The sequence below is a fragment of the Acanthaster planci genome, linkage group LG04 (genome assembly GCF_054643075.1).
Source record: "Acanthaster planci isolate LZ-2023a linkage group LG04, COTS_SCS, whole genome shotgun sequence".
NCBI classification, from domain to species: Eukaryota; Metazoa; Echinodermata; class Asteroidea; order Valvatida; family Acanthasteridae; genus Acanthaster; species Acanthaster planci.
This window is the reverse complement of record NC_141780.1, coordinates 1,662,994-1,677,861: the sequence shown is the minus strand read 5'-3', so window position 1 is coordinate 1,677,861 and position 14,868 is coordinate 1,662,994. Positions and strand designations below refer to the sequence as shown.

The following is a 14,868-nucleotide window of genomic DNA, read 5'->3' as shown; positions in this document are numbered from 1 at the left end:
CAAAGCTAAACCTGGCTTGAACTGAACATGCCCAATCAGAATGATCATATTTCTAAACTTTTGTGTATTGGTAGTTTGCCTCAGGCCTCATAGTGCCTTCTTTCCAAGCCTTTTTTATGAAGGAGTTAACAAGCCATTGGTCAAGTTGGTTGTTCAGTTCATTTAAGTTTAATGAAAGGCATGAGATTGGCCAGGCTGAAAAAGTCCTTGTATGGAAAGACCTCTATTTTTGTCAATTGAATGGCTAGTGTTTTAGGTTGTACAGAAAACAGGACCAAGCTCCTTGCTTCTGATATGAAATACTGGCATCCCCGTCAACCAGCCAGCTTCAAGCATGGAGGGGCCTCAGTACCAGCTACGGAGGCTCATCACAAGAACAATAGACAAGTTTGGTGCTTTATGTTTCTGTCGAAGGGGGAGCAGGACTGCTGCTTGCCAGGGAGGTCTAGCCCCTCTGGGTCCGCCTTAGTATTTGGCCTGAATTTTGGTAAAACAACCAAAGCATCATCCTTTCAGGTAAGAGCAAAAAGGAAATGTGACTCATTTTAAGCATGGAGTGATCCTATTGAACAAGATTAACGAGATGACAGAATCACTGTGACAGGGACTTAAAACAGTCATGTTTTCCTTACAATCTTCAACACTGGCTGATACAATGAAAAAAGTGGTATCCACGATGCAGTGTGTGTTACTGGTGAAGGATGCAGGCTCTAATGATGCAAGCTCAAGGTTGATGTCAAAGTTCAAAGGTTAAGGTTTCGAGCGATTTATAAAACAGAGAGGGTGGTTAAGGACAGTCATTCAGGAAAGTGGTTTGACTATGGTTTACCGGTTTGGGTTGCTGTGTTACCTGTTAAGAGGACCAAGTGTGGATAATTATAGTTTTTAACTACTTACATGGTGGGACACATCGGTGTATTCTTATGGAAGAGATCAATTGGAAAAAAAATGTCTGTTCTTTCAAGAATCAATTCATGGAATGTTTAATCCTGGTTTCCAAAGTTTCAGGATTTCCAACTTTGCACAAATATTCACTCATTTTATGGAATGAGATATGACAGTGATTTCGGAGAATTCTATGTGCCATTTTACGAATACTTTATAGAAACACATGCTGATAAATATCACTGCATGATTTGTTCCCTGAAAAAGGACAGACAACTTTTCCGATGAAATGAAAATTGAATGGTGAGGTCAACGAGGTCATGATGGGGATTTGAGAGTGTGGGTAGGGGTCATCCAAGAATCCGTGGGGGTAAGGGGACACCAGTGCAGATTGATACCATCACCTTATTTTGATCTAGTTCTAGAGACGTTCTTTCATACTCCTGATGATGTTAGTGATGAAGATGATGACGATAATAGGCAGGGGAAAAAAAAGAAATTATAAGGCACAATTTGTGAACTGTGAGCATGACACAAAATGGTGTGGATGTCGGTGTAAAGTGCATATGACCCCCCCAAAAAACAAAATTTTGGTGAATAAAATGCTAATTTGGAATCGATGAAGTGGCAACACCATATCTCATTCTTGACTGGCATTGCGTTCATTTTATTTTACATATAACATCCCAGGTTCATTCGCTGCCCATCTCAATGACTTCATGAGCTTTGCATTAAATAATCGTTTGATTTATTTTTACACAGATTTTTCTTACAGATATCTGAGGAATTTTGACTTTTTGAAAACTAGCCTTTGGGGAGAGCAAGGTTTCTCTTGCCTATTGAAGTTTTTCGCAGTGCTTGTTGTGGTCAGTAAATTAAACTAAGGCACAGATATTTTCCACAGAAAATTCCACAAACTGCTCATCAGAGACTTTTTTTGATGCACATCAGATTTAAGAACTGTGCCCAACTCTTATGTTTAACCATGCAAATCAAACATCATTCACCAAACCTGTCAGACTTTTCTTGGGGTAGCATATTTAAACCCCCAAATGCCTGGCTAGTTGCTACAAAAATACAGGCATCCATTTATCAGCCATTCAAAAGAAGCACTTGAACTTAATCAAATGTTTCCAAAATTCCCCCATTTTTCTTTGAGCTGTAACTTCAAATTGCTGTGCAGCAATACGAGATCTGAAAGAGGTGATGTGCTCCTCTGTAATTTGGGTTCATTTTTTTTTTCAATAGAAAGACAAATATTTATTAGTCAAATATCAACAAGCACTCATATCCCACCTAGAAATGAATGAAAACTGTTACGCTTCCACTGTTGCTTGTGTGATAAATGATAAAAGAAATTAGTATAAGTGAATGAACAAAAAAGTGGAGTGACAAGTGCTGTCTTGCAATGATGACATGATCCATAATTAGGTCCGTTAATCAGAGCATACAAACTCAACACTTATGGAGAAATCTCTAAGTGAAACCAGACTTCATGTATAAGTTATAATTCAATACTCAAACTTTCATGTCTTAAAACAGAAATTGTGTTCCCAGAGCCCTTTTTGGAAATGGTTGGAAAATCTCCATAGCATTGCATATTATTCTGTGGTGATGATTTCTTGATTCTACACTGCTGGTCTAAAAGGAATCAATAAAGCACAGTGTGGCATCCTCAAATGAACTTTGCTAAGTTGTCTCAGTGCCGTTTAGAGAAACGGTCCAATTTGATTTAGTTGTTAGCTTTGCTGAACTCACATCATAATCATGAAGGCGATGGATGAAATGGGTTTTTCTTTAACTTCTGATCTTGAGATTGTCCAAAGACTTGAAATCTCAGGAGACATTTTTCCAGCCACTTGGGGCATCTTGCTGAATACGTTTCACTTCTCAAATCACAATGGCCATTCTACGGAGATCACATGGGCTTGCTGGTAAAGTGAGAAGTGACTTGACTGACACTCATTTTTATCACTAAATTTCAAACTTGGCTGACATCGACAATCTCACCTGTTCATCTCTGTCAGACAGTTCAACCTCAGCCAAGTCTACACTGTTGTAGTTGGGCTTCAGCTCTCCATTCTCACCCATGGGTCGTAGGTCAGGGTGGTACAAAATGTAGCCATTGTTGGTGATAGCAAAGGGATAGCCATTCACCCCCAACTGAATGGAAAACAATAAAAAAGCAAGATTTATAAACATACATCTCAAATCCCACAGCGAGATGAAGAATATCCACAAATCATCCAGCTGCGGGGTTGTAACAATGAATATAAGATACTAAGACTTTTCTGAACTTTTCTGCAATAGCTAAACTGAAGGCTTGACTTCTCTTACAAATGGCTACGAGGATGTGAATCTTGCATGCGGGTTTTTGTACAAAGTACAATGAAGTAAAAGCAAATTCGAACCACTAAAATTTGGAATATACAAGTCAAAATTCCTGAAAAATCAAAATTTAGCAAAATCTCAAAGATAATGCCTCTATCCTAACTTAAGTTTCAAAGCATTTCTTATGCATCTGCTCATGTTGGTGTCTTTCCAAAATTAACCATTTTCAGACCACAGGACAAATTTAGGATATTACCCACTTTGTATGCTGGCGTTAACTTAAGAAGTTCTTTCACAGGAACGTCTACGCCTGCTACTCCAAGCAGGATACCTTGCTCCCTCTAGAGGCAATCATAAAGATGGATCAATTCAAATTTAGGCAAGACTTACCAATAATGTAAAAATTGTTTCTTTGTTTTTTGCTTAGGACTGCAAGCCAAAGTTTGGACACCAGTGAGGGAAACAGTGCTGACCTTTTTGTTTCTTATCAAAAAAGATCACTAACTTCTCAAGTTTTCTCATGTAAAAAAAAATGAATGCAAAATTGGAAGGGGAGGGGTACCTCTTCATAAGATCAATGACACCAGATAAGGCATTCAGCAGTGACTAATAAATAAAACATAGACTGCCAGCAGAATTTTTGTAATTCTTGTTATTAATGAGAACATTTTATTTGAAACCATTTGGCATTCAAAGTTCCTGGGGCAGATCAGATGAGCTATCCTTCGGGCATTACTGTCAAGAACCCGCATTCAGCATTCAAATTGAGCCTGAAAATAATCTAGGAGTGTGCACCCACAATACATCACTGCAGTAAATGTGGATCTCTCTGCCACTCAAGCTGACATGAATAACGATGCAATTATTTCCTGGCTTTTTGAACGGGAGGATGCCCAGATATGAGCGTCATTTCAAAGTACATTAGATCGACTTGAATTGCATAGCTTACATTGCTCTCCTTCTTGTTGAAGACAGGCTGAGAGACAGTTGTCATCAGTTGTAAACCCTTTTCCAAGAGAAACAGGTATTGGAATTAGGATTTCGTCCTGGAGTTTTGTCTACATTTTCCTCGCATTTATCTACAGAGTATTTGTGATTCTTATACATGATGCAAGATACGGCATTGTCCATTGAGAGCTATCATCATGATCAAAACATTTCACCTGAAATTTTTGGTGGTTTTATTATGCAAATTTAGAAGAAAGTAAATTTGAAAAGGGTCAGCAATAGCATAAAATGGAATAATTTACACCTTTTCACCAATACTTGTACATCATGAACACTAATTTACGCCAGATCTTCTTGTTTCAACGCGGATAAAACCAGCAATCAAACAAAACACGTTTTCCTGTTCTGTTCACAGAGTAGGCTTTTCTAAAAAAAAAGTCCTTAGTTTTGTACAAATCAATTGCAAGTGTTCAGTCAACTATGGATCCTTTAGTATTTAGCATCCACAATATGCATGGACTATAGACAAAAGAGAAGCAGCACAGTCCTGTGGCTTTGCAGATAGGGCATGAAAAATATCCAAAATCAGGAACTCAAATCATGCACGTACAGTACAGTACTGTAGATGACACTTGAACATCAAACACTCATCATATCACTTCAATTAACAAATGTCACTTCTGTCAGTCTCTATGTAAGCAGTAAAATCTCTTTGTATATTCAAGCCAAAAAAGAACATAAAACTCAAGAAAAGCACAAAATTTGCAAAAATGAAATCTAAAATGGCATGTTTCATAGAGCTGCCAAGCATATTAAAGGGAAGTTGTTCGACACAGAAAATACATGACCTTGTTCAACAAAATGGGAACCTGAGTTACAAGTGAAATATAGTGCACTTCTTTTTGGCAAGTAGCCTGTCTTTTGTTGAGTAACTTTTTTGTTGAAGCTCTATAAAACTGCTCTGATTAATTCGAAGAAAAAGCTAACATATGAATTACACACAGGTAAAACATTCAATTTACAAACACTAGGACAAAAATCTAAAATGGCTAAAGAAATATCTCACAGTATATTAGGTTTATGCTATCAAATGTTACAACAGCAAACTTTCCAACAACGGCAGTCATTAAATATCAAGAATAGATAAAAACAAGAGTAACAAACAGAATAAAATAACTACTCTTCACATGTACGAGCTATATGAAAGACAATACCTACTGTAACTATCTACAATTATTCAGTGGTGAGGCTGAGATTCTATGCAACACTGCGATATATAGCCGTGACTTACACAAAATGAATGTCAAAATCTTCTCAACCTCCACACGAACAAGCACAGTTATAAGCACCACAATATAACATAAAAATTGTAAATGTAGCCGACATTAACACCCTGAGAAAAGCCCTTCTCACTAACAATGCACAATATCATCAACAGAATTCATGGATTCACAAGGGATTTGTTTTTGGCAAGAGGTATCATCTAGACAAGACCAACTCTCCTCTCCTGAACACTGGGATTCCCAAGAATATTTGATGGAGGGAAATAAATGAAATCAAGCATTGATATTTGAAAGATTCACTGACCAAGCTTCCAAAATCCCTCTGAGCACTCACACTCTTGCAGTTAAGGTATGCAGCAATCAATGTGGAGTAACCGACACCAATGACAAGACATCAAAGTGGAAAGTTTGATGAAGATCTGAGAGAAAGGTTTCCAGCGAGTTTGAATCACTAGAGAACCTGCCAACCCACGAACTCAGCAGTAAAACAGTGTTCACTCAATCATGACCAAAAATCTAAGTCAATTCCAACTCTTTAAACCTCTGATGACTGCCATCCAGTCCCAGAAAGAACCTTTGCTAACAAGGAAATGATGCCAAACTTGGATAATGTAAGTCTCCTCGTTTCTCTCTGAAGCAAGAGCTACAAAGCCTCAGTCAGACAGGATGAGATGAGGTCACTTTTTTCCCTCATCTGTTTGCATCAATGAGCCCTGTCGAGCTCCTGAAGGCGTTTGCTCTACAAGCGCCACAGCTCATTGGCAACAGCCATTTTATCCCACCTCATCAGTCATTCTGCCTCCATCTTCATATTCTGCAGCTAATGTCTATTTCTATCAGTTCCTTACCAATGTGAATTAGGTTTGCTAGTTCCTTCTTGAACTGCATGGTCATGTCATACTGGTACACATTTCTGAAGACGGGGGGGCGCAGCTGGTGTGATTTTTGCCTTCTAACATCCATTTTAGTTCACGGTTCAAGATCACAAATCTCAGAAGTATAGCAACTACCAAAGCCTGGGTCATAAACAATGTCAAGACGGCTGTGAATGGCAGGCATAACTACTCTGAGATCAGGCTTGATTTAAGACTTATCTCCATTGGTGACGAAACTCAGCAATGATTTCAACTCCACCTCGTCAGTAACTCAACCACACAATTTGTAGTGGGAGCATGGTATTCAGTCCTCATTTTATCAGACTCAATAAGACTCGACTAGCTACTCATATGACTCCTTTTCTGTGACTCAACCACACGGGCCACAAGCTGGACCAACTCAAGAGAGGGTGCAAATTTCCTTGCAACACAGGCTCCTTTGCCGGTTCACAAACAATTATGAAATGGACGTTACAGTCACATCACTACCAACAAAATGAGCGTTCCCTACCAACCTGGCTCTTATCAACTGATGAGGAGGTGCTTGAGCTCAAAGCAGATTCATATTGGGAGCATCGTATTAACTTAATGTCTAGCAAAGCGTGCATGCACAAACACATAGCTAGCACAGTACCTACTCACCTTCAGCAGCTGTGAAATATTTCTATTAGTGAACAAAACTCTGATAGGGTTTACTGAAGTTTGGGTTTTCTTTCTGACTTCCATTTTTTGTGTTAGTTGTTTTAAAAATAAAGAGGCTGATAGACTAAATAAAGGCTCTGTAAATAGTTCTGAGATGACAAGCAGATGAAGTTGGTGGCTTTGTCAATCTCAAAAATTCTTGATAAAGAACATGTTAAAAAGTCACTAAACTGGAAAAAAAGGGTATGTATGGACAGGAACAGCAGGTCTTGCTGAATTTGCAAGGTAGTTTGAGGACTGTTTCTCCAGACAGGCAGGCACTGCAGTATGGCTTTACATACATCTTATGACAGAACTTTTGAACTTTGAGAGAGAGGTAGGTTTGTGAAAGCACCTGCTCTCATATGTTGATGATTTTCAATCAAAATTTCTATTGGACCAGCCTGCTGTTAACAAAGTGGTTTTTATCTCAGGAGAAGCAAATTTCAATACTCCTGGACACTTTTTATGCATGGTATGCAGTGAAGGAAAAAACAAATGCAACATGATTTTTGACCTGACTGACATGGATTGAAACAAACGTTGATGTGCTGATTGGATTCCTTGAGAACCCCCCAAAACTGATATTTCACATTAATCGGTCCATTATTTTTGAGATACGGGTTAACAAACTCTTGACTAATTTGCTTGACCTGCTTTGTTTGAACAGCCATATCTCCTGAATTAAATCACCTACAGAGATAAAAGTTACATTATTGTAAAGGTCTTGAAATGGCCTTCATTTCTAAAATAAGATCAAAGTTATTCCAAGTATCACCAAAACTTTATATGGTCATATATTTGCATAATTTCTTGGTAGCATGTGGGATAATTTTGATTTCATTTGCCATTTCAATAGCACACCAAGTTTTATTTCCATGCTGGATGGTTAGGTCCAAAAGTGTGTTGAATTGACACAGTATGACCCACCTGTCCGATAGGCAGTTATAATTATAAATGACACAGAATTCTGTCTACATTTCTTGAAGTCTAGCATTCTCTACAGACCACAGGCTTGATGTTTCATTTCACTACGTATAATAATTTGTACTTTGACAAATCTACCTCTCAAATCGTGCAATACTATATCAATATGCTCTCTTCGGCCACAGAAAATGAGGGTTATGATTGTTAATATGCTAAAGAGAAGATTTGTTAATGGTAGCTGCATGTCCAGGTTCGACATAATAAAGTTTACTATTGATGTCCAGTATTTCAGGCATTATTTATTCAGAAAAAAGGCACAAATTGGCCACAGTCTTCTTCAATATCCACTCAGAAACTTATCAACCCCAACAAATTCAAATTTCTGTCGTTTTTTTTTATTTGAGTCATGTGTTTGTGCCTTTTAGACAAAGCGTTTCTTTCTTAAGAGCCACAATGCAATGCCTGGAGTCTGGGTGTAAAACTGCAAACAATAGAGCAACCTGATTTACCAGGGTGTCCATGTAGACATTAGTCCAAATCGTGATGTGGTCCTGCTCGATGACCATTGGACGGCTCAACACATGGATGTATTTCTGTCCGAGAGGAAAGACAAACATAATGCACATAGAAGTAAATTCTAACGTTTATGATGAAGCAATAACACCACAGGGCAAAAGATCCACCATGCACTGGTGAGCACAGCCCCGGAGAATGCATATTAGCATTTTCTGTTTTGATGTTCTTCATGAATTATAAATTCTCACTATTTTCTATTTTGTTCTGGTGTATACAATGGACCAAACGGTCATTTTCTTTTCTAAAAAAACATGTCATCAGAAGGCATCATATACCATTCCCCACCCCCCCTTTCTATGCATGGCATCCGGCCAACCAAATCCTAGAGTTATCAGTGAGGGGTCGGAGCCATGACCAGAATGGCAGTGCCATGACTAATGGAACTGTAATTGGCTCTCGCATCATGCATTGGACTCAAGTTGGGCATGCTAGTAACATTGGAAAAGATGCATCAGCACGGCAACCATGACTCATTTCTGAAATCACTCAAGGTGGCACAATGCTACACTTGCCTGGCTTTTATTTTATCCTCACTTTTTGTTTTGTTGGCAAAATCATAACTGCTGTAGGATATTTCACAAATCTCCAAGCAGTTTAAACACTTCCATTTTCCTGGCCATCATTTTTGTGGTAAATTTCCACTGTTTTCTCTCATGTTTTGACTGAAAGCACATTGGGAATCCGTTCCGAGCAATCCTCTTAACTTTTAGTCCTTCGCAGTGAAACAAATACTATAAGTCATTGAATCTTAATCTCAACAGAAATACGTGTGGATTTCATTCTTTCCAACAAAACAAGATTAATATTAATGGGCCTGCTTAGGTACAAAACAACACGCTATTTCTACTCTCAAAAACAACTCAAGGGAATGCGAAAACTATGACACTGGCACTGAGAGTATTTACTGAAATGTCCATTAAAAGTGTCCCTGACAACAAGCGAAAAGAGCTGGACCTTTCAAATGACCGCAGCCTTTTAATAAAATGGTACCATGTCAAGAAGACGTAGAGGGCAAAAAAATGTATAATGTTAAGCACAGGTGGAGTACCGGTACATCATATTTGCTTGTAAGGGGGAAGGGAAACCGATCTGATTGGAGGAGGCTTAAAAGTGAAGAAGCTTACAGAATTGAATTAATTAAACAATCACAATTCTTACAACTGCTGTTTACCATTTCTTCCTGGAATGATTGGAAGATGGAGGATTTTATAAAAATTGTCACTTCATTAAGATTTGTTCAAAAAGGAGAAGAAAGTCAATCCTTTACACAAACATCCCTCCCCCGAAAAAACAAACAAAAGTGAGGTTTTTCTCATCAAAAGCCACAAATTGAAACAATATTCCTTTGAATATCCAAAGTTTCCAAAATATGGGTCCTTACTAAGACCAACAATTTGCACAATCTTGCTTAGCTGCCCTCCAGTTTTAAAACACTATGGGGCACTCGAGCATAACACCCTGCAGGTGGATCAAGATAAGCAATTGGAGAGAAGTGTCAGAAAATGAATGACGAAGAAGTGGCACATGACTCTCTCTGCCTCTGATCTTCATCAAGCAGTTAAGTGACCCCTGGCTTTTCTGCCTGAGATTTCAGGAATAAGAAATACTAGATACGCTTGGCAGCAATATGTTCCATGGATTTTGAGAAAAAACCTGAAGTAAAGTTACAGCAGGAGACCCAACATCTCTAGGCGTACCTCATAAAGGGCTTTCAAGTTCCTGAAATTTTTTTACCAACTTCTACCATACTTTCACTGGAATCTTCATTTGCAAGAAGGGTTATTTCGGTCTTGAGTTTGAACAGGTGGAATGATCAGATTTCCACAATTTCCCATCCAGTGCACTTTTTTCTTTTCACATCTCATATTAAGCTTTATTATCGCTGTCCATTCCAGGAACTCTGTTCTGCTCTTCACTGTAATCTAATGCCCTTCAAAGACTTCAGTCTCTTCAAGCAGCATTGAGGAATGTTGCACTAGTAGAAAATCTTGGATTTAAAAAGTGCAAGGGCCCAACATTTCAATCCCGGCAGAATCTTTTTCCTGAGGTAAAATGTTGGAAATTTTTCATTTTGAAGTTACCATGGTTTTTAGAAGAAAACACTTTTTTGGCAAATAGATATCAATGATCAATAACAGAGACTTACCGAGGCATTTTCCTCAACATCAGCAAGAGCACCAATTCTTGTGTAATATCCTGCAAAGCAAATGTCAAAATTTGTTGAAATTTTAAGTCAGATATTCCATTAATCAAAATAACAACCCCCAAGTTTTAGTAGTATTCTCATAGCTTACGAGTTTCAGTGATGAAAGGCACACTTATTGGCTCAAGAACAGAAGAGGATGTATGGTAAAGATATGACAACTTGTGGCTGATCACATTTCCCCTGATTTTTTAAAGCACAGCTCTTCCACTTCTGGTCCGTTTCAATGCCGTAACCCTTACAGGATGAGGGCATAACCATTTGACCAGAAACAAATGAAAACCTTTCTAGTTATATGCACCTTGGTAATAAGTTAACAAAATAAAGCCCATGAGTTACCTTTGTTGTTGCAACTCATCCATTGTACATTGGGATCATCTTTAATATCTGCCCCAATCAGGTATGTGAAGACGCGTACCTAGAAGCAAACAATTCTCAATGAACATTTTTATGACAATAAATATCACAAATTTCACACTTTCACACTGTCCTGAAATTAAAACAACGGCTTGCTCAAATGTCAAAATTAATAAGGAGATAAATATGTACTTGGTCAGTTTTAAACGTGCATTTAACACCGGCTCAGAAAAACGGACACGACTAATACCTGAGCCGCAACGTTCGTTCTCCTGTTTAAGACTAGCCAAGCACAAATTTATTCCAATTCATAAATACCTTTTTATTCAGATAGTCAAAAGAAGTCGACATGTGACAGATTTCCAATGATTTTGTTCTAACACTTTACGTTCATTTTCTCAAACACCCCATCCATTTTATGGTACATTCCTTTCAAAGTTGTCCAACAGAATTCCTTTCAATGAAAGTGTCGCGCGCATGGCGCGCTGCATGCTCACAGACTCCTGATCAATCAGACCAGATAAAACGTCTCGTATCCATGTGCCAGTGTGTGATTTACGCAGCGGGCATTATCGCTTCTTACTGGGCATTATCAAATGTTAATTCACAGTCACGTGACACATGTTGACCAATAGGAATAGAAAACCTGTTCCAGTATTTATAAAGCATTGTTAGTATTTTTCTGAAGCTGATACATCATCAATGTCAAAGCACTTAAGTAAAAACTGATAAGATAAACTGAGAACCAAAGTATTACGCAGTTCAAAAGCTAAAGGTTTTCCATTTTGAACACTTTTTTTTAAACAGCATGAAGATATTTTATTTTTATGCTTTTCATGATACTGAAGTGGCCAAAAATCAGAACAAACATTAAATCAAACTTCTTGTAAAACACTGAAAACTTACATGTCGGTCTTCATTATACTTGTCAAATAGTTCCTCGTAGGTCTCGTGGGCACCATCTGTTATCAACATAATCGCCTGGTTGCAACGAGCTCCCAAACCAGTGTTATTGAACTATCAAAACAAAAGTACAAAATAACAACAGCTGGATCTGTGAATGCTGTAAAAAAGAACATGCAATTTTGAGAGCCCTCTGAGAAAAAAAACTTTGATGTGAGAGAAAACTGACACAGGTTCTGCTACCTCCTGTAGACTAATCCAATTTGACGCCATAACTGCGGTGACACCGTGGGAAATTACAACACCCTACTGGTCAAAGAGGAATGTAACGTGCGCATACCACCTGCCACCACAGTAAATGGCTTCTAATTACGGGTATAGTGGAATCAATGTGGTATATGCGAGATCATTAAAATTGCTCAGTTCACTGTCTTCATGATATGAAACACCGACACAAAACCAAGAGTCAGTTTCACTTGAAAAAAAAAAAATTTTTAATACAGGCATTTTGCAATAGCGCACCTCCAAGAGTTTGCAACGTGTCAGCCAATCACAATGCGCAAAATCTGTTGACCCACTGTGCGTTTGGGAAAAGTCGACACATTTCGCGTGTTGTGATTGGCCAACGCATTGCAAACTCTTGGAGGCACACTATTGTGAATCACCCGTATTGGTTGTGGACTGCACAGAAAAATTAACATGAATCAAACTGATGTGTTTAGAGTTTCCAAGTGGTCAAGTGCGTACCATACAGACCCTCCACTGCTAAACAGACGTTCAAGTCCTGTCCAAAAAATCTAAAGAATTGTTCTCGCCTACCTTCATAAAGTACATAACAAACATTTCACCAGGTACCTGCTATTAAAAGGAAAACTAACCCATCACACATCTATCAAAGAAATCCCCTCAAATGTCAATGATTTAGACCCACTGCAAATGAATGTGTCAAAGTTAAGCCTGCATGGCATTTCTCTTGGGTTCTGAATCTCTAGTAAAACTGGTACCTCACAACTTGCCCCTCTCTCCCAATTACGCAGATGACAAACCATACTTGAACAGACAATGAGCCCCATTACCACCTCTGTCACAATCAGTTGCTGAAAGCATGGAGAGCTCAAAGTGTTAGCCCTATAAATTACATACAGTGGGCATTAGGCTCTCTTTAAGAGAGCACTTTGGCATACGGGGGAAAAATCTTTGAGGCCAATGTGTAACCAGGCCCTCCAGGACTTTCAGTACTGAAAAGTAGCTGTGAGTGTATATGTGCTTCCCACATTTTTGGCTATTGATTCCAACATGCACTTCCTTTCTCTGAAACATATTACCTTTCCCCACAACAAAACATTTCAAAATAGATATATTCTCTGCACCATTTCCAAAAACAATTTGATCTGAACTATGCATTTTCTGTAAGAAGTGTAGATTTCAAGATAAGAATACGTTTGAAAAATACTATTGCATAAGTTTTGATACTTGACTAACAACCATTTAAATGACAGAGGATTCTAACCAACTTCCAGTTGTCTCAATTTAAATGAAAACAACAGAATTAACACCTAAAGGAATGATCAATGTTAACAAATGATACAGCACTGTGCATGATTAAGACCCAAGTGCTCAAAAACTGAATAGTTCACTTACTTTTTTAACTAGCTTTTGGAACTGTGTAGGCAAGACAATATCAAAAAGTGAATGTAAAAATGCCCCAAATATCTCATAATAAAAACTGTAAGTAATGACCTTAATCAGGAACATTTCATCAAAGTTGCACACACAAAAAAAGATATAACTATTTATATCCAAAATGTTTCGGGAAAGAACCAAGAAGCAAATATTTACTCTCCTTCTGAAATTTGAATTTTGAAACAGCCCTTGGAATTTGGTTATGATCTTGTTTCCATGAAGCGCATCAAAAAAAAAATGTCAATAAAATTTGAGTACAGGGAAAAGAGGAATTCATGACTCATCCCCACTATCATGAATTTTTCAGCAAAATTGTCATGGTAATTATGGCACTCTCTCGAAAATCCATAATTTGTCAGCATGACAAATATATCATAGAAAAGGACACCCTTGTTAGTAATTCAATCCAAACTGTCCAATAATGAAATGAGTGTTTTAATACCATACACCTATAGAGCATACTCAAGTACTGAAGTGAACGTTACACGCACATTTATCTGTGTAAATAGCAAAAGAGAGAGAACCAGCACGTGAATCATGCGCAAGTAGGCTACTCCATTCATTTGCACTATGCTTCCTGGTTCAAATGACATTGGGTTTCGGAAGTCTAGGGTGTAGTAGGCACAATTTTCATGTCATTGATTTCACCATGAAGAGTCGTTTACTCCACTGATGGTTTGAAGCTATTGCAGATATCCACACTAGTCCATCACTTCGGGACAAGATATATTGATTGCAAAAGGGGTTACTCATTCAGATCAATGTTTCAAAAGATTGTGATGGAAACCATAGCCATCAAAATAGCATCTAAAATGAAAATCAATATGTGTCTTACAGGCAAGACGCAAGAAAAATGGAGAAATTTGTTTACAATATTTAACTCACTGAACAGTTTTGAAAATGTTTTTTTCCAACGGCTGATTACTTGTATAATTTCCAGGAACTCCTGCAAACCATCAACATTTATCTCGTGTTTGTTCCACTTCATAGAGTTTCTCACTGCATGAAAATGTTTTTTTGGGGGGTAGCCATATGCTGCTATGACCTCTGGAAAGTAGCCTTAATTTGCAAAAGTGGTTTTCCATTTAACCAAAAATAAGAAACTTACTGAATTAATAACAAAGAGGGTGACTAATGGAATACCTGAATAACCACTGAAGCCCTGAATAAGAGAACAGTTTACGTTTAAAGTTTAGGAAAATGTCACTTGACTGGG

The 14,868-nt window shown here is 38.0% G+C and overlaps 1 protein-coding gene across 8 annotated transcripts in view; it reads right to left on the bottom strand.

The window, feature by feature from the left end:
- Positions 1–14,868, bottom strand: part of LOC110982123 (voltage-dependent calcium channel subunit alpha-2/delta-3-like) — a 79,304-nt gene that overhangs the window by 16,968 nt on the left and 47,468 nt on the right. For 5 of the 8 annotated variants that reach the window (XM_087135331.1, XM_087135332.1, XM_087135333.1 and 2 more), the window contains 8 exons: positions 11,973–12,083; positions 11,049–11,127; positions 10,653–10,702; positions 8,431–8,523; positions 4,166–4,222; positions 3,477–3,557; positions 2,896–3,048; positions 1,290–1,328 (listed from right to left, as the gene is read on the bottom strand). In XM_087135331.1, the coding sequence (XP_086991457.1) occupies positions 1,290–1,328; positions 2,896–3,048; positions 3,477–3,557; positions 4,166–4,222; positions 8,431–8,523; positions 10,653–10,702; positions 11,049–11,127; positions 11,973–12,083 (663 nt within the window). Of the gene's footprint in view, positions 1–829; positions 851–1,289; positions 1,329–2,895; positions 3,049–3,476; positions 3,558–4,165; positions 4,223–8,430; positions 8,524–10,652; positions 10,703–11,048; positions 11,128–11,972; positions 12,084–14,868 lie in introns of all 8 variants that reach the window. The other 3 variants (XM_022240319.2, XM_022240318.2, XM_022240320.2) reach the window with 3 other exon arrangements.